The sequence below is a fragment of the Ctenocephalides felis genome, unplaced genomic scaffold, assembly GCF_003426905.1.
Source record: "Ctenocephalides felis isolate EL2017-DRISC unplaced genomic scaffold, ASM342690v1 CF-g0.4_SCAFFOLD_03570, whole genome shotgun sequence".
Classification (NCBI taxonomy): Eukaryota; Metazoa; Arthropoda; class Insecta; order Siphonaptera; family Pulicidae; genus Ctenocephalides; species Ctenocephalides felis.
The window spans coordinates 20,698,177-20,719,334 of record NW_020539724.1 but is presented as its reverse complement, the minus strand read 5'-3'; the positions used below and the strand labels follow the sequence as shown (position 1 = coordinate 20,719,334).

Sequence of the window (21,158 nt, the reverse complement as noted above, 5' to 3'; positions counted from 1 at the left end):
ATCATCAGCATACTTAGAATAAGTAATAATTTAACTTATCTGTTATAAAATTGCTTTTCTCAATTTAATTTACTATTTCATTAATTTCCCATAATAAAAGTTATAGTATTTGGCAAAAAATAGAATTTTTTTTTGCATATCTTCATGTTTGAGAGATTTCACTTCATATCTGAGAAAAAATTGATGTGTGTGTCTGTGTATAGGTGCCTGTAGTATGTATGATTTGAATTATTCAAAAACGATTCGATTCCTATTGATAAAGAGACGTACTGATTAGTTTTTGGCAAAAGTTGGTCCAGCGGCTTCAGAGCTACTAAGCAAAGAGTGCAGAAAATAGAAATAGAGTTTTTGACAATACGGAGCATCCGATTTGAATGATTGAAAAAGCATCCGATTCCTACTGATGCGGAGCAGTGTTGATTAGTTTTTGGCAAAGGCAGGTTTAGCCGTTTTGGAGATTAAGAGCTAAATGTGCAAAAGATGGTAATTTTCTAGAGAATGAAGACCTTTTGCTTGTATTGACGAAACGATTGTTTTTGGGAAACGCAAACATTTTTTTCTCTATTTAAATTTTATTTTTACTTCCAAGAAATATTTTTTTTGAATATCAAAAATAATTTGGATATTAAATTTAATTCTAGCTAATAATCTAAAGCCCACTTATATACTTGAAATGAATAATTTTAACTTAGCAATTCAATTTAAATTGTTATTAGAAATATGAGACAAGATCATTCGTTCTAATTCCCCTTCATTTAGTTCTATGTAAATGTCTTCGTCCAATTCATAAGCTCTTCTATTTTCTATTTTGTCTATAAAATACGAATAACGAAAGTTACAGTATTTGTAATAATCTATTTGAAAACATTTAATATGTTTTATTACGGAACGGAAAGTTCCAGCAATATGTCCCGAAGCACAATGCCACTAGTTTATTATTTACATTTTTGCAAAGGTGAAGGTTTATTTGGTCCTTTTTATCCTACCCACACGTAAGCTTTTATAGAGGTTATATGAATAAAAACTGTTGAATCTACCTTAAAAATAACAATTTTTATACAACAATTATATAAGGTATACTTAAATTATATTAGGGTTTCCTAAACTAAACAACAGTGCTCACAACAAAAAAAACTAACCACTACACATAATACTTTTGTTATTGATTTTCAAACATTGCCGTTTATCTTCCGACAGCAATGTCGTATAAATCAAGGTGGGAGTTGGTTATACATTTTTTCCCTCTACTTTCAAATATTATTGTTAAGAAAGTCCTAACTTTACTTGTTCTTGAGATATCGGTGGTGGACCTTTTTAGTCATGGACCCGAATCGGAAAGGCGATATATTTTTTTGTTTTTATATGTTTTTTGTATTTTACCATTTACATAATTGCTGAAAAAATTATTATTAAATAGATTATATTGTAAAGTATATTTATATATTTCCAAATCCTTCGTTGTCCTGAAGGCTTATAAAATCAACTATAAAGATAATCCGTGCAGCGAGAGATTTTTATTTAAATTTAGCTACGTGGTAGAAAAATCCGGATAAATCATAAATACGATGCATGAGCTGCGACTCAGTTTGTGCAATGAATTACATGATGGAATGTTAACGGAATATTTATTCATAAAGATAGTTTTTTCATTCTTTATGGGAACACAAAGCTGCAAAAATGTACAAAGACAGATAATAAAAAATATACACAGACTTTGGACAGAAGATATAAAACATATGTAATAAATGATCTGATAAAGCACGGATAACGGATAATCAACGCTAACTTCATCTAATGCAGCGGCTTATATGCAGCCTTTTTTGAGAAAAAGACGGCAAAACGCTCATTTTTGGCAAAATATGTTTTCAACTTTTGGTGTCCAACAATTTAAAATGATTTAAAAAGAATACAGAATGCTATAAATTTGTTGAAATAAAAAATTTAAGAGTCGAAATTTTCTGACTGGAAAATCACTTAGCACTGGTATTATTTTATTGTTTTTTGTGATTATTAGAGAAAAATAATATTTTATATATTCAAATAATAACGATTTTTAATTAATGTTTTTTTTTTCAAATTCTATGTTTGTAGATGATGTCTTTGAGTGCGGATGTGATGCCTCAATACCGACAAGAAGCTCCAAAGACACCTCCTCATATATTGTTACACTACTGCGCCTTCAAAGCAATATGGGACTGGATCATTTTATGTCTTACATTTTATACAGCCATTATGGTAAAACATTATGAAATCTTATCACTTCCACAAGAAAATGATTATCTAAAAGGGTTCACTTTCTTATTTAATTTTAATTATTTCAGTTTATGCAATACATTTTGCACAACTTTACATGCATTTACCAAAGTTTGAAATTTGTTAAATAATTTATGGGCAAAATTTGTGTCATATTGAAAATTCTTCACATTTCCACTTTTTGTAGAAGAGCGCATTCATATTTGATCAATTTTCTAGGTACCATACAACGTAGCCTTCAAAAACAAAACATCAGAAGATGTTTCATTACTAGTGGTGGATTCCATAGTCGATGTTATATTTTTTATAGATATCGTATTAAATTTTCACACCACATTTGTTGGCCCGGGTAAGTAATATACACTAATTGTTCACAACATCTACCTTCTATTTATTAATTTTTTTACTCAGAGTTGTTCCGTATGTTTTAACCATCACTATCTTTCCTATCTCCTATATAGAAATTGAATCCTTTAATAATGTTTATTAAAATTGTATTATTTTTGCAGGAGGTGAAGTAGTTAGTGATCCAAAAATAATTAGAATGAACTATTTGAAAAGCTGGTTCGTTATAGACTTATTATCTTGCTTGCCATACGATGTCTTCAATGCATTTGATCATGATGAAGATGTAAGTAGACAATAGAACATACAATATTCATTATACTAGAAGATCATAAAAGAATAAGTTGATGAATATCGATAATAGGTTATTGGGATCGAGCTGATAAATTCGTGGGATTTAGTACAAGTACAGATTTACTGTCTCGTAAATATTAAAGAATCAGCCTAATATCAATATAATGACTATATTTGTGATTGGTCCTACATAGTTATATACCTACTTAGTAGATCAAAGTCATCTTCTTTAAGATGTCATGTATGATGTCTAAACTAAACGGTATAGTCACATTCTCCTATAATAATTCACCTGGTACATTAGTCGCCAGATGACACAATACATATCCTGACAAATGTACAAAAATCTAAATACTTATTGTTGGATCGGATGTAACCCAATTCCACATAGTCTCCTACAAGTGTCTCCAAATAATTGTAATTACAAAATCGACTTAATACATTATTTCCACTAAGCAGGGTATAGGTTCGCTGTTCAGTGCCCTGAAAGTAGTCCGACTTTTGCGACTGGGAAGAGTTGTCCGAAAACTGGACAGATATTTGGAATATGGTGCTGCTATGTTGATTTTGCTGCTCTGCTTCTATATGCTGGTAGCACATTGGCTGGCTTGTATCTGGTACTCCATTGGCAGATCGGATGCCGATAATGGGGTAAATAAATGAATTATAACTATTAGAAATGATTGTTGCCAACATCACTGCAATTATATTCTAAAACTGCTAAGTGATATAATCGTAAACACTAGGAGAAAATGATAGGATTCCAATACAAATGTATAAAAAAAATTTACATCCATTAATGATAATAGTAATAAATAGCATATATTAATAACTATGTTTTAGAACGATTTAATTTTTTTTTACTAAGGTTCAATATTCATGGTTGTGGAAGTTGGCCAATGTGACGCAATCTCCTTACTCATACGTGTGGTCCAACGAGAGCGGGGGCCCTGAGTTAGTAAACGGCCCTTCGAGAAAAACTATGTACGTCACTGCACTTTATTTTACAATGACGTGCATGACTTCAGTCGGATTCGGAAACGTTGCTGCAGAAACTGACAACGAACGAGTTTTCACCATATGCATGATGATCATAGCAGGTGAGATAAATTTATTTTATTTATTTCAGGTAAGTTGATTGGGCAGCTGCTTTTGTCCAATGATCAAATGTCAGTTTTTGGAGCTTTTTCTCTGCATGTCCAAAACCCTTGAACCTGCTTTCCAAAAATGTATTCAATCCTCAACTCCGTCAAGTGCAAGGTAAAACGCTCCTGTAATCATTCTAATCGGATACCACGTTCTTTCAAAGACTGAATTGCCATTTTTTTGCACTTTTTGCCTCATATTTTCAAAGCGTCTGGAACTTTCTTGGCCAAAACCTAAACAATACATCTTACCATCAATAGAATAGAATAGATCCGTGCTCTCCAAACTGTATTGTATCGTATCCAAACACACACACCATCTTCTGCTAAGAACGTGAGTCCAGTAACAATCACTGGTTCTGGATTAGATCCTCGCCTTGGCCAGTTTGCTATCAATCAGTAGTGTTAACAGGCAACCTGATGAGATCTCAGATTTCGCATATGATATGATGTCATATGTGAGATCTGTGATCTCATTCAAGCGGAATTCTGTTATTTTCATATCATTGATATCAATTGTGGGGCATTGATGAGATATATCCTAACATCATTATTAGAAATACATCCTATATAATCACATCTGTTAACCACTGGGTTGCCTTCTCGAAACACTATGTTAAGGAATGTACAACAGAAACATCCATTGGTCTGATTGCTGTCAAAATATGAAAAAAATCTTCTTTTATCGCTCGTTTGTTACTGTCCATCACATGTTCCTTGTTCTATGTTTAAGCTACGACCAGAAAAAAATAATGATTTTTTTCTATTTCAGCACTACTATACGCCACTATATTTGGTCACGTGACAACAATAATACAGCAGATGACTTCAGCAACTGCCAAATACCACGACATGTTGAACAATGTGAGGGAATTCATGAAACTCCATGAAGTTCCAAAGGCACTCAGCGAAAGGGTCATGGACTACGTTGTCAGCACCTGGGCAATGACGAAGGGATTGGACACCGACAAGGTTTGTAACAAAATGAATAGGTTTCAAACATAACATCTCTTCTCTTCAATTTCTTACACATTAGGTTTTCAAAATATAAACAATTTAGTTTTTATTTATTTTGTTATCCGTATGTTTGAATGGATAGCAATCAAATTTCCCTTTTTTGTTGAAAATATGTGTTAGCAATAAAAATCGCGCTCATTATCATGAAATAAAGTGTAACATTAAAGCGTATAAAGTTGAGCTAATGCCACATCTCAAAGATTTTAATAGGGAGATATTTGATAGTCCTTTTTTACAATTTACATCAAAATAATAATTATAGAACATTTTCTCTAGAAAAATGATTTTTACAATCAAAATCTCATACTTTGACAATAGGGTTTGCCTTTACTGATTGATACATCCCCATTCCAAACTATGATTGATGAAAAAAATTAATATGTAAAATGTCAGTTAATAAATGAAGAAAATGCTGAAGTAAACTAGATGTGAGATTTTTTTGCAAGAACTTCTCAACATGTGTAAATAATCTACTAAATCTACACGACCACTTGTACTTCTATATTTTAACGTATTTTCTAAAGCCGCCACAGACGTTTCTGTATATATGTGCAACTAAATGAATGCGCAACCAGGCGTATTTTCACAGTGTCCACAGACGACTCAAGTGTCTGTTCAAGTGTTTGCGCATGTCAACTAAGGAATGTCAAGACAAAACCTAGAAATATATGTATATTTTTATACATATATTTTAGTATATGCATGGCATCGTAAGGCAAATTGCTAGAACTTCGTGTACCGAAAACTATTTTTTTAAAAAAAACTTTAAAATTTTTTCAAAACTGAAAAAATTGATAATTGAGAACTTTGAAATTTTTGAAAAAATTGGACTTTTTTGAAAAATTTGATTTTTTTTTTTAAATTCTGAAATTTTTTGAAAAGTTTAAGCTTTCTTTAAAGCAATCACGCTGCTTTGTTGAAATATCGAAGCGCGTAAGCGCCGCGTCGTAGTTTAACGTGTAAACATTGGTGCGAAACCCATAGAAATATACACAAAATTTGTACTTATTATTATAATCTCATTATGACCATTTTTGACCGCCAAATGACATTGTTTTTTACTTTTTTACTGGACCTGCCTTTCCAAAAATTTCACCATTTGTTCATTTCGTCAATGTAAGAAAAATGATTTTTGAATCATTCAAATTGGACAATCCGTTCTCTTAAAAAAATTTGGCCAAAAAATTGTACTCATTTAGTTATAAAGAAACGGCTCGGCCGATCGTCGCGAAAAACTAATAAGTCTTTATCGAGTATCATCGAGTGGCTTTTAAACTTTAAAAATCAGTGCAGCTGTTAGTTCAGATAATGGTCAAATGTTTACAGGAGTATTTTTACAAGAACTAATAATATGCCAGAGATGTGTTCATTATCATTTTGATGTATTTTTTAAAAAAAGGACTAAGATATCTCTTTTTTTTAATTTTTGTACGTGACATTAGCCAAAAAAAACGCCGCACTTTCATATGTGCTTTGATACCATTTAGTAACGTCACTGAATAGAAGCTATCGGTAACATATTTCTTTTAAATGCCGCAAGGATCGAGATCGCGTAAGTATATAATTGTGCATGTAATAGATACTTTTTCAAAAAAAAAAAAAAAAGTTAAAACTAAATTTTGTCGCGGTTTATGTGTTTGTTTCACACCCATCGTGGGTAAAGAAGTTTAACTTCGAAATTTTTTAAAGTCGACTCAGATATTGAGGTAGACGATTGAAATATAGAGTTTTTTATTCGAAACTTATAAGTGTAATAGAACAAATGGTAGTTTCAAACAGATTTCATCCCTTAGATGAAACCAATTAGCCAATGTGTATGATCTTTAATGCAACTTTGGCAGAAATTTAAAATATATGTTGAACGAATTGGAACAGTTAATAATGTCCTAATTGTAATTTTTTTCATTCAGGTTTTGAACTACTGCCCAAAAGACATGAAAGCTGATATTTGTGTGCATCTGAATAGAAAAGTCTTCAATGAGCATCCAGCATTCAGATTAGCTTCTGATGGCTGTTTAAGGTAACCATAATAATAATAATAATAAGTTAATAATAAGATATAGTAAATGTTTAAAACCAAGGCAAATACTTGATGATTTTTAATTTTCGCCATCAAATATTAAGGCGTTCGTATTGCAACCAGAAAGCAATCAGTCTGATATTAATTTTTACTTCAAAATATGCAGATCCATATTTGCAAGATTTTAAAAATCTTGATAAATTGTTTCTCTCATTGCAGAGCATTGGCTATGCATTTTGCAATGTCCCATAGTGCCCCTGGAGATCTTTTATACCACACCGGAGAAAGTATAGATTCCTTATGCTTTATCGTGACTGGAAGTTTAGAAGTTATACAAGATGATGAAGTAGTCGCTATTTTAGGTAAGATAATAATGAAATTTATTGCCTTTTTTATTATTTTATTTTAATTACAATCTTTCACACTTAAGACATTCAGTAATTGTTTTGACTTTTCTTATTATATGAATCTTGAATGGATGGCAACCCAGTAGTTGTCCAGTCCAGTTATGACTAATTATCTATACTCGAATTATTTGCTGACATTTTTATTATATATGCAACTATAGCCATGAGAGGCGATTTTCACTTGAGGGCTATATTTGAGATCTATAACCTCAAGTGGAAATTTGATATCAAAGTTGCCTGATGTCAGGCTTGGCGGTAGCGGGAATCGAACCTGCGAACTTAGGACTAGTTGGTGCTAGCCCACGTTCTAAAATTTATTGCTTTTAATCAACATTATATCAAAAAAAGCATAAACATCACTAAAACTATTTATGTATACTATAACTATAATACTATATGTATATTTGCATACTTTCACGTTCTATTATTTGGAGAACATTTTGGAACATAAATCATATTTTGTTTTTAGGTAAAGGTGATGTTTTTGGTGACTCGTTTTGGAAGGACAGTGCTGTTGGCCAATCAGCAGCTAATGTGCGAGCATTAACATACTGCGATTTGCACACCATAAAACGTGATAAATTACTACAAGTTTTGGACTTCTACCAAGCCTTTGCCAACAGTTTTGCCAGAAACTTGCTGCTCACATATAATTTAAGACATCGACTCATATTCAGGTTGGTTGATAAATAACAAACACAAGATAATGATTATGTGAAATCAACACATAATAGATTATTATTATATTATACTATACTGTTTATAGCGCTGCGATTTACTATATTTTTTTTTAGAAAAGTGTCAGACGTCCGACGTGAGCGAGAGTTGGCAGAAAGACGCAAAAATGAGCCTCGTCTGGACCAAACCCAAGATCATCTGGTTCGAAAGATTTTCTCGAGATTTCGAAGGGACAGGAGTGTTCAGGGTACTGGCGATGCTGAAAAAGGTGGAGGAACCACCACTGACGATGACACGGGGGTTGCCGGCACGGGTGGTACCGGCGGTGGAGGTGCGCAGAGGAATGGAAAGGTAATAAATATAAACCAATAATAGTAAATATATACTTTTATTAGTGAAGTTGGCATCAGTGTCCTAATTTAAAAATTGTCTAGTTTAGTAACGTTTTTGCGATTGTATATGATGAATAAAGTCATAATCATAATCCTGTAAGGTGTTGGGCATCATTGTCACAGTCTTATCAAGAAAAAAATTAAAACTTGTAAAGGGTATTTGGCTTTTGACTTTAACTCCAATTACTTCTAAAAACAGAAGAATCCACTGATAAGAAGAAAAGACTTGCATTTTTTGCAAAGAAATCTATTCGCATTCTTAGTCCGTCGAAAGTTGGTTTCGATGTATTATTCGTTTGCCCAACGGACCAAATGATCTATTTGTGAACTATCTTCCAAAAAAATTGTATTTTAAAATGTGCAAGTAATTGTCTGTCTATGTAGACAAATGTTTTTTTACTATTAGTTGCATTTTCCTTAATATTATATTTTCTGCTTAATTAATAGACTATGTTGCTGGTAGTCAATGAATCTAAGATGAGTAAAACCGATAACGAGTAAAAACACCGTGTTATTTTGTCCGTACTTTCCCTATACATAATAAAAAAAATTACGTAGTAACTATAATATCGAAATCGAAACTATAGTATCGAATTAAAATGTATGCCTAATTACAGAAAAAATGCAATGTCCTTTTAAAGTAACAAAGACTTGAATCTGTTTCGAAGGACCACATCATCTTAATTTCACGAAATTAAGATTTGCACACTGATATATTCATTTAAATTATTTAATAAATGATATTCTACTTATAAAACATTAATTAAATCTGTAACTGATCTTTATAAATATATGCGTTTCGCAGGAATTGATAGATGTCAGTCACAATTTTTTATTGTATTATTTATACAACTATTAATTATACCGAATTTTATTGGAACCGCCAGGTTATAGCAGAAGCTTTTTGTCACAGTTTACAATGCAGCAGTATTTAATAATTATATTTTTTCTTTTTAAGAGCTTGCAATCGAAACTTAGTACAGAGAGAGACGATTCAACAGCCAGTTCACCTGTTACATCACAACCTCCGCAAACTGCAACAGGTTAGTATATCAATATTCACATATAAGACCAATCACTAGAAGATTGGCCTTGGCTATAGAATTTAGCTATTTGCGTTTTTCATTTTTATAACATATACTTTTTACATCTATTTGAGAATTTGGAAAGTAAATTTAATTCTGGAATTTGGAATAAATGATAATTTTTCTCCAGCTGGTTCGAAACCGAGAACTGCAAAAGGTACGGGTGCGGGAGGTGGAACGGGCGCAGGAACCTCAACGGCTGGCGTTGGTTCCAAATGGTCCCGACTATTAGGTTCCTCAAGTCTGGACTCGACTTCTGGTGCCGCAAGCGGAGGCGGTGACCGAAGCAGCGCAGGAAGTGATCGCCAAAGTTCGGCGAGGCAAAGAGGCGACGAATCAGGAGGAGGTAATGTGTAGTATTAGTAGAAAAGTGCAATATGGTTTGTCAACGTTTTCGCAAAATATCCTCAGACGATTATGAAAATTTAAAACCCATTTGGAAAAAATTATTAGAGAATCTTGCTGATTAGTTTTTGCCAAAGATCGGCCGGGCCTTTCGTTGTGAACAAAGAGTGCGCGCAAGGTTCACACGCGATTGAAGTAAAACTTATTTGCTACTGTACAAGATGGCATTTAAGTAAAAATGAATACTTCATATAACAATTTTGAATAATGTTTATTAGTAATGTGGTAACACTCGTGATGCACACATTTATTAGTGTCAATAACATTTATATAATGTATATAAGTTTGGCTTTATACTTCAAATATGGCTTGATCGGTTTGTCATTGTAATTAGCATTTAGAAATGAACCTTCATTAGAGAAATGAAGTAATTGCTGAATAATAACTTCTATAATATTTGTTCACGCAGTAGATTATGTTAAACGACGCCTAAACAAATATTGTATTCACAATTTTATCATATAATATTAGTGTTCGAAGAACTTTGCTGGTGATATAATCTCATTCTTTGAACAGCAGTAATATCTGTCTTGCCTAAAAAATATTTTCCATTTTAATAAGGTGACCATACATTCCGAATTGGCCGGGACAGTCCCGATTTTCCTCAAGCAATATTTGTCCCGGATTTTTAAAAATGTTTTGATTGCCAATATATTTCAACTAGAAAATTTGAACTGAAAAAATGTGCATATAAGTTTTTAGCTCATCAACAACATTTTTTAAATTTATTTAATAAATGTGTGAAAGTAATATGTATTTTTATTTGAAATATTTGATAATAAACTTCAGTATAGTTATAAATTTATAAAAAAAAATCTATGTCGGTTGTTGTCCATGACAAAGCCTAAGGGGTTCACGGCACAAAACCTTTGGGAACCTATTATCGAAACGGACATTCTAAAATATTAGAGGCCTGCGAAAAGGGTTGAATAATAAAAATTCTATGAACGTTTCCATAATGTTCCCTTTTTATAGAAATGCCTACCTTTGAGTACATACAAGCGTTTTCTAGACTAAGTTTTCTGTCTAAAAGGCCTGGCTGCACAGCAACCATATAGGATTTTTACAGTTATTAGTACCACTTTATATGAAAAACGCTACATAACATAGCCTTCCATAACATTGGTCTATTTTATGGCAGAATCAGCCGCTTTATATCATATGTTTTACCTAAATATCACACTTTTGCTGAGTAAATAGTAATATTAAAGGCATTTGAAGAAGTTCCTCTCTATTTAATTCTCTCTAGAAGTATTTGAAATATAGTCTACTTATATAAAATCATTTAATTGTCTCTCCACATAATATTTGGCGAATTAACAATATTTATGAACTAATTCCACTATTTCTGATCGTCTTTTTTCTTCTAAGTAACTTTACGTTGATCGAAATCTGAAAGCGCTTTCCTTCAAGGGAGTGACAAATATTTAATTTTCTTTTATCTCTTAGACTTTATTGCAACTTTTAACACATTTCATGCCCTTAGAATCAATTGTTTACTTCTCTAAAAAAAATCGCATAGAATTTGTGAATATTGTTTAAGGTAATACGTTTTTTGCAGAGTAATAATCATTTAGGTAATCAATTAATTCAAAAAAATGCTAAAAAATCTAGTAAATATTTTTCTGTATTTTGTTTATTGCAAGACTTATTTACAAATTGATATAAATGTCAATGAGAATAATAATATGACTCCGGAGGAAAAAACATATTTACATAAATTTTGTTTCAATTATTATTTTATTCATTCCTAATATTTTTAGGCCCAGCTGCTGGTACTGGGGGCGAAAAGAAAGGACAAACAAACAAGGTGATGTTATTGGCACAATCTTAGCATGTCACTTATTAGTTACGATTTTTTTCGTATTTACTTTTTTAGGTATGACCAAGCAATTTAAATTAAAATTAAAATGTAATGTAAATAAGAAAGAATGGAATTTGAAATAGCTTCTGCATTTTCTAAAATTATTTTGACGGAATATTTCTGCATGACTTTTTATCCGTAGAATTCATAATTAGGGTACTTTGAGTCATTATCATTATTATTATTTATATGAAATCGCGGAACAACAATTGGCTGAACAATGACAAATATAAAATAATTATTTTTTATATAATACTATAGGATGATGTATTAAATAAATATTATATTGTTCATTCATGAAGGTTTGCGAAGATAGTAAGGAGAAGAACCAAAGCAAACCGAGACAACGCCGAGACTCGTTGCTAGTAAGTCGAGACAAATTGTGTGGACTTTGCAATTTAACAAATAACAATTGTTTTTTTATCAATTCATATTAGTGTTTTATGTTTGGTTTTTTAGTTTATTACACACAGAGCATCACCTTATTGTTATTATTGTAATTTACAATTCTAAACACAAAGTAGTAATTAAAAAACATATAAAGGAAAACAATAATCACGCTTGAGCACTTAAAGCACAGTAATCATGCTTGAGTGACTAAAAATATAGGAGATTTGAGAAAATGAAATTCTCTGACCGCTTTAAGAAATCAATACTATATTTAATGGTTAAGAACGTGGGTTAAACAAACTAATCTCGGGTCAGATTCCAACCTCTGCCAGTACGATATCAAGCAATATGATATCAAATTTCTACTTGAGGTTATAAACATCAAGTACAATCAAGTTGCCTCGAAGGGATTGCTACAAAATTGCATTTCGAAAAAACATAAATAGGCCAACTTTTAGATATACATATCTAAAATATATAAAAACCAAGAGTGGTTGACCGCTGGGTTGCCCTCTCAAGAAAAATACTAATTAAGGATGTACTATAGCAAACACAGCTCACAGAACACTTGATGCTGATTGCTGTTAAAACACACACACACACACATACTTTTTAGCACCTTTTTGCACTTGAAAATGCTTTTATTCATACACCAAAGCTTTTCTATAAAGTATGATTCAAAAAAATATGATTTTAAATCTGAAACATCCTGGGCCACAAAGTAATGGGTTCTGGATTTTGACAATGTCTTATTATCATCAACCATTGATTTTTCTATATAAAAGTCCTCCTTAACATCATATAGGAAATTTGTAGCGCTTTGAAATGCGCTTCGCTTCCTAAGTAGATGTTCCGGATCTCGAATATAATTTGCCATTTTTATTATGAAAATTTAGACCCGAATATGTTTCAACATATCTTTTTAAGGCATTGCTAAAATAACACAATTAGAAAGGATGCCCTTAAGGTTGTCTTTTTATAATGTACAGTACGGGTTTTAGGGATTGAATTGCTGTCTAATAGCATTCTTAAAGTAACAAAGTCATATATAAGTATCATTATTCACAGCCTGTTAAAATCACGTTTATTTTGAATGCAATTGAATATAAAAAACATAATTCAAATTACTTTATGAATTAACCCAAAAAACTTTATTAATTACCCAAATCTTTGTAATTAACTTCGAAATTTAGAAGTTTGGCAAAGAATTGTCCATGACGTTCCGGGACAGTGTCAACCCTGGTAGTTATGTTCATCAACTATATTCTGGGCGATGTCACATCTAATAATTCTTTCATTTGGGCATTATACTTCTCAATATTCAACTTTTGGCTTCAAAAATTTGTCATATTTATGAGATAAGGCAAACGAATTGAACTCAGAGATTGAGATGCAAATATAAACCAGTCGTTTGGGTGAGGACTAATTGGTCAATTCTGCCGTAACATAGGCGATAAGATAGCGTTGTTATGGTAACGCTATATTATGCTTGTTTCTTGGTAGTAAAAACTTGGCAAATATTCATCTAATTGCTGTATTATCATAACATTCTGTCTGATACCACAGCAAATAGATAGCATTATCACAGTTTTTACTACCAAGAAACAAGCATAACATAGCGTTACCGTAGCAACGCTTATTATTAGGGGGCGTCCGTTAATCACGTGATCGATTTTTTAAGAATTTTTGGACCCCCCCTCCCTCTTGGTGATACGTGGTGATATTCAAATTTACTCACGCTCTCCCACCAAACATCACGTGTATTTTTAGTTACGAGAAAAAAATGTAAAATTTTTGATTTTTTTTTTGAATATGTTTGGATTATTGGAAAAAAATCCGGTAAAAAATAAATACATGTGATATCTTACTATACCCCTTTCTCCCCCAGGTGATATTTCGTGATTTTTTGTCAAACCCCCCTCCCATTAAAACCCTCAGCTATTACGGCAGAATTGCCTTAACATAGTTTTCTAATTCAGTCATCAATAGAATAGTTTTTAGAATTTAGCCGGGTTTAGAATTTAGTAGGTATTTAATATAGAATGTTAACACAATATTCATATGAAATGCTTTGCCACTTTTGGGGTCGTTACGCCCTGGAAAATATAAAACAAAAATATTAAACTAATTGGTATACTTATTAAATTGAAAATAGTCATTGATAGGTAAAGAAGCAACTGAAATTCTGTCACTTCAAACTTCTAAAAATCGAGCTTAAGTTTGAATAAAATTTAAATTCCTTCATAGGCAATGTATTTATTTATATCGTACTATTTTTTTCTTCATACTTTAAAATTGGCAACAAATTATTACTCATAAATTGGTAAGACACTAAGCAAAATATTTACATACGAGAGGATGTGCAATACTCTGTAATTTAGAGTAGATAAATATGATTTGTACAATCACCAATATACAATAGTGGCAGGCACGGAGATTAAATATATCAATTTGTATTTAATTTCATATCATTTTAGATAGAACAACGCATTTTGTAAAAAAACATGATACACTAAATACATACTCTTCAAACATTCCAAACTTATTATATTTACACAGACGATTTTCTTGTAGGAATATTTGAAACACACATTAGTTCTATACATAGATAAACAAGTATAAATTGGTTCTACACTTGTAAAATTATTTTTAATTTGCATTATAATTTTCAAAGCTTTTTTCTCTCACTATACTGAATGGGTGTTGTGATGATAAATATTGTGGTTTCTAATTCTTCTATCTATGACTGAAAATATTTCTATTATAATTTCAACTTTTCAGCAACTATAACTATGTTGTTTAATTTCTGTCTGTCTTAGTGATTTACTAGCAATGCGACTCGTTTATATGTATATATGTATATATATACATGTATATATGTGTATATATACATATATAGCACTAGATTTTAGCGGCACTGTCATTATATCGTTGCTTTTCTATAGGCACTGATCTCAAAGCACCTAAATCCATAAAATTTCTTTATATATATATATATATATATATATATATATATATATATATATATACACATTAGGGCGGGTCAAACTGTATGAAGCCCAATAAATAATAATGGGCGAGCATTTTTGGTAAAAAAAACTTTATTGAAATTTTCGCTGGCTAAAAATGCTCATCCTAACTATTGTTTCTTTGGTAAGGTTTTTTAAATTATCCATAGAACAATAATAGCATAATGCTCCTATGATGGCCAAAAAATTTGACCCTCCATAATGGGTATATATATGTCTGGAATCTATCTTCTGTATACTTTCTTGATGTTTTAAAATGTATGCAATATTAGTATGTGGATTTATGTAATACAAAAATAATAATTACTCCAAGACATAAAAAAGGGATTTAAAATTTGAATTTGAGATATTCTGGAAATGTTAAAATTGTGCAACTCCAGCAAAAGTAATAAGGTAGATTTCGACTCCATGATTATCTCCTAGAACAAAAATCCAGGATTTAATTTTGTGCTTTTTTCTTAATTCCAATCTCAATCAAATCATTTATGGAAGCTTCTACTCTCTCAATATTAGTACTTGAAAAATTTTGCCTATTGTTAATCCATCAAAATGATGGGTCGACGTCAGAATGAACAGAACATATTGTTTTTCTTGTATATATTTGGGTATTGCATATATATTTAAGAAACCCTTATTTCACTCATATTATTGATTGCTATTCATTCCGGTCATCCACTTCACAAACTTGTTTTCAATTCAAAGATCAGTTAATGCAGAATCCCGGACTTTCCTAGGAAAACAAATTTTCAGAATATCTCCAAAACCAATGCACCACAGTTTACTATTAAATCCACTACACTTAAGTTATCTTCTGTGGTGACAACACATAATTTCATTCAGTATTTATATGGATCTTTTTTAATATTAAAGCAGGTGTTTCCAAAAGCCCCAAAGGTTTCACAAGCCAGAGACGCCTTAAACCTAACAAGGCAGGATACCATTCAACATTACGGTTAGTACTGGATTAATCATATTTGATTAATTAAAATCATATGAAGGGTATGGTTGTTGTATTAATGAATTATAAATAATATCTTAGGTTTGCGTGATCGTCCACCAGTTGTCCGCAGTCAAGAAGTATATGACGGTGGATTGAGGGAACCCCCTTCGCCAAATTCACAAATGCCAATACAAACTACCCTTGTACAGGCGCCCCCTTTGTGTTCGCAACAACATAGAGAAGTTATGGCACAATTATTAGAAATTAAGGTAAACTTGTAAATGAAACGATAATGGTAAGAGATACAATACTACATGAAACCATCCAAATTTATTTGGGTATGAAGATTTTTTTTTGCAAAAATGTTTCCAAACATAGTTTTGGAGTTTTTTCGAACTTGATTTTTCATTGACTGAATATCAGTTGAATTTTTTTATTATTGGTTACAGACGGATGTAAAACTGGAAGTACAAAGACTGTCGAGTCGAATGTCCCGTCTTGAAGAACTTCTAGCCGAATTAATATCATTGAACAAAAGCGAAACAAAAAGCGAACCCTCTCCTGAACCTATAGGTAAAATAATTTATCATTCACATACATTTTATGACTACTACAAAGTATCACTTTAAGTCACTAAAATCTGTTTTGGATAAAAATTTATTCAAAAATCAATTGCAAACTCAGGATTAGAATTTTACTTATCTTTTTGACATGATGATGGCCCTTACTCTAACCAAAAGAGCATCAACGGCCACATAACCAAAAATCAGCTTGCCTAAAGTTCTTGTTTTGAAAACGTTTCTAGCCCCTTTACGATAACTTATGTAAATAATTTGAAAAAAAAATATATTTTTTAGAATCTCCAGTAGACCAATCCAGTACTAGTACAACGCGTTTAGGACCCTTAGTGTTAAGGAAGCGACGATCGAAGCGCTCCGGAGCGACTTCGGCAGCGACCTCATCCATCGCCACTCTGACGTCACCCGTCACCATGACGTCGGTTATGGGTATAACCTCACCGGTAACCATAGTTGCGTCGAGCGGGACATCCAGACAACAGGCCCAAAGTAGTGGTAAATTGATTTTTTATAAAAAAAAATTATTTAGAAAAAGACTTAAGAGAGCAATAAGTCCAGAAATACGAGTAATCCACCAAACATGCCAAATCTTATGCAAATGAGAAATAAAAATGAACGAATAGTAAAAAGAACATACTACCATGCTGTGGTACCGCCATTTTTAATTTTTTTTTTACAATTATATTTCATTTTGTTACTCTAAAGTGCAATAAATAACTATCTTTAATATCATGATTTTAATACTTTTCCTTCCGTCCGAAAAAAAATGGCAAGAACATACGTTTTTTTACTGCTACAGTGGTGTAACCACTTAACTTGATATCATATTCAATTTATGTAAAATATGAAGTTTTGGAAAGAAGGATGTCGACAATCGCAGTCAACGTGTTAATACAACAAAAACCTCTAAATTATAAAATTATATAAATAATCTTCTTATTATTGCTTACAGTGGCTTCAGATAGTCAACCAAGTAGTCCTACAGAATCTGCAAGACTTTTGGACGAAACAACTACAAGTGATCAACCTTCTAGGCGAAAACGTGACTACCTGTAACCGACATTGCATTGATTCAAGAAAAAAATAGAAATGGTAGTGAAACTATATCTGGCTCCATCTATGAAACAAATATTACTCGGGGAAAAATCTAAGCATTGGTATTAGGAAACATGGGAAACAGAATTATGAAAATATCAGATATTGTCAGGAAATAATGTATCCTAAAACGTTATTAAGGCCTTACAAGCCTAAACTAAAATAAGAGAAGAAATATGAACCTTTCTGGTGTCTGTATGAAACAATAGATGGTGCTATTGATTTACTGGTAAGTTTGGATTTTTGCTGAGTAACCGAATTTTGGAACAAAGAACGAACGAATTTACAATATGCAAAGTTAGATAAAAATAATTACAATATTATAAATCGATAATCGATTGGATTAATTAAATTATTAAAATATTCTATTGTCAAATGCTAGTTAATTTGATCAAAGCCTGCCATAATGATATTAATATTAGATATAAGAGATATATAAACTATATATATAAATATATATATATATATATATATATATACATTTATATATGTATATAAATATATAAGAATATAAGAAGCCTCTAATGCTGCTATGCGCGTATATTCAACAAATAAGTTACATATTTTTAAGTGTTTTTTTCTAAAATTATTATTATAAAAAAACTGTACATAGTTAGATATAAGTAAAGATATATATAAATATATCTAACGTTAAAAATATCGATAAAGCTCTTGTAGTGATAAAAAATACTCATTTTATAAGAATAAACGCTATTAGAAATGATTCAAATCCCATTTGACAAAATCAAATTCGACAAACACACAAATAGAATCATTTCTCATTCAAAGTAAACTTTTAGATTATAACAAAAGTCTCTCAAAATTTATAAGATTGTTTTCTCTTATCAAAATAGTATCGCAATGACGCATGCGTTTGTGCCAGGTGTGCCCAACCTAACACTAGTAAATAATTCTTAACCTTCGTAGAAAAAAATTATGCTTTCTTAGAAGTATTTTGTTACAATTTCTTTCTAAAAATTGTTATTTTTTTCTTTCTGATTTTAATTATAACTGAAATATTATTTAAAAGTGGACATACAATTACTATTACATGTTTGTTATTTTCATTTTATTTAATATAGTTTGGTCTTAAATTCATGTTTTGATTTTAACGAATTTGAAAAGACAATTGTCATTAAATTTATAAATCCTACATCAATTTAATTTTTATCAACGAATAAAGTTATATCAAAATATATTCAATATGTGAAAATAAAATATACAAACAATAATAATATTGTAATTTTATAATATTTGAAACCAATTCATGTATAATATTGCCAACGTAATTCTTGTTCTCAAATTTCGTATACTATGGAAATACTACGTGATTATTTGCGAATTTAGTTAATATCTTAATATTATTAATTGTTTTTAAACAAATATCCCATTGAGCATATATAAGTTTTTTTTACATAAATGCTGGATGAAAACACTGTATAAATTATAGACAAAATTTGAATTAAAATCTAATTTAAATTTCAAAATTAATATTTAAATATAATATTATTATTATATATAATTATTATTATTAAATTTTTGAAAATCGTGTAGAGTTCATTTTTCCATTCATATCTTGTTCATTTAAATATCAAATCTATAATGATTATTATTATTGACTACGATTTGATTGTTTATTTCATTATTTTATGTATTACAATAATTTTATTATATTGCTCTTTTTCTCTTGTTTTCTTATTTTTTGTATTAAAACTGATTTTATTTTGACTTATTTGAATAAATAAGTACTACAATTATTTGTGCTATTAAGTATAAATAAATTATTACTAAAAATTAGATACTCCTAGTTTTGTGTGTAAAACGTATTAAATCTTATATCAAATATGTTTAATATCCTAAAGACATATAGAAGTTTTCTCAAAACAAATTGTTAAAATTTCTTGAATTTTTCAACTGCAATTTTTTAGCTCCAATAATTGCGATTAACACATTTTATTTCGCCATTTATCGACTAGTTATTCTGAATCGTTTGATACCAAAATTAAATAAAATATATATGTGAAGAATCAGCTGGAACGTTTCTTTGTAATTAATTGTTAAAAAAATGTTGGCTTTTTAGATGAAATAGTTTACAAGTAGTTTCATTTTAAGTATTCATTAAATTTTTCATTATAAGTATTCATTAAATTTTGGAATAATCAATCGCGTTCTTTGGGCATATGCCTTTACATTCTATGCTTCGTACTGATTACTGTTGCCTTCTACTATTAAATAGAGTATATCTTATTAAAAAATTGCAAATATTATAATTTTGTCTAAGGGATATCAATTGGAAGTCGAATTGATTAGTTCTCATTTAAGAAAGAGAATACGTTTTGTGCATAATAAACAGTTGAAAACTTCATTTTTAAGCTAAATTTCAATTTTTATTAATTTACACACATCAAATTTGAAACAAGTTGAAAATTAATGCAACTTGTTTTAATGCAAATTTCCACTTACGTCTGGTTTCTATCTTTGATATAGTAAAAACTGTGTCAGTTAACTATTTCTGAATAAATCCTTTTACTGCGTTTAACCGTTTTAGGCAGTAAATTAGTTTCCTATCTAAAAAGGTTGGGCACAACTGGATATCCGGCCTGTTGCATCGTCGTCATGCCCAACTGTCCTCTACTAGCGTCGATTCTTATAGATGACAGATCGTAAAATTTCTTACTAAGCTTCTTAAAATTATCTAAAACTAAACAGAACCTAATAAAAGATAAAAGATAAACGAAGTAATTATTATAGAATAGGGATTGTTTTCGCTAAAATCACAGATGCACATACATAATATAATAAATAAATAACTTGCTCGTTCATGCAAGCGAGTTAGTGACTCATTCCTATTGATAAGATAACGTTTTACGCCAATAATCAATTTTTATTAAACGCTTTACATTAGATAAATAACGAACAAACTATGTAAATATATCATTAATGAATCGTAAATAACTGAACGACTTGGATTGTCGGATTGTTAATATGTTGAAACCAGAAGGAGGTCGAATGCGAGCAAATCAGAACTTCAGCTTGGGTTTAAATCATTATTTTTTATCATGGTTTTGTAAACAAGCCTATACGAGAAGCGTAATACATACATACATACATACATACCTACATACATACATACATATATACATACACACATACATACATACATATATATGTAGGCGTATGTATATATGTCCTATGCATGCATGTATGTATGTATGTATGTA

General features: G+C 30.7%; 1 protein-coding gene across 1 annotated transcript in view; it reads left to right on the top strand.

Annotated features, from left to right (window-relative positions):
- The window catches only part of LOC113383565 (potassium voltage-gated channel protein eag-like), a 221,038-nt gene extending 203,140 nt beyond the window's left edge, over window positions 1-17,898 (top strand). The window contains exons 7-25 of the mRNA XM_026621822.1: window positions 2,092-2,235; window positions 2,473-2,602; window positions 2,763-2,884; window positions 3,352-3,543; window positions 3,761-3,992; window positions 4,810-5,009; window positions 6,965-7,074; window positions 7,294-7,436; window positions 7,951-8,158; window positions 8,276-8,510; window positions 9,510-9,594; window positions 9,767-9,982; window positions 11,805-11,851; window positions 12,208-12,270; window positions 16,198-16,276; window positions 16,364-16,533; window positions 16,714-16,837; window positions 17,122-17,337; window positions 17,795-17,898. Coding sequence (XP_026477607.1) covers window positions 2,092-2,235; window positions 2,473-2,602; window positions 2,763-2,884; window positions 3,352-3,543; window positions 3,761-3,992; window positions 4,810-5,009; window positions 6,965-7,074; window positions 7,294-7,436; window positions 7,951-8,158; window positions 8,276-8,510; window positions 9,510-9,594; window positions 9,767-9,982; window positions 11,805-11,851; window positions 12,208-12,270; window positions 16,198-16,276; window positions 16,364-16,533; window positions 16,714-16,837; window positions 17,122-17,337; window positions 17,795-17,898 — 2,820 coding nt within the window. The remainder of the gene's footprint in view (window positions 1-2,091; window positions 2,236-2,472; window positions 2,603-2,762; window positions 2,885-3,351; window positions 3,544-3,760; window positions 3,993-4,809; window positions 5,010-6,964; window positions 7,075-7,293; window positions 7,437-7,950; window positions 8,159-8,275; window positions 8,511-9,509; window positions 9,595-9,766; window positions 9,983-11,804; window positions 11,852-12,207; window positions 12,271-16,197; window positions 16,277-16,363; window positions 16,534-16,713; window positions 16,838-17,121; window positions 17,338-17,794) is intronic.
- Window positions 17,899-21,158: the final 3,260 nt, after the last annotated feature.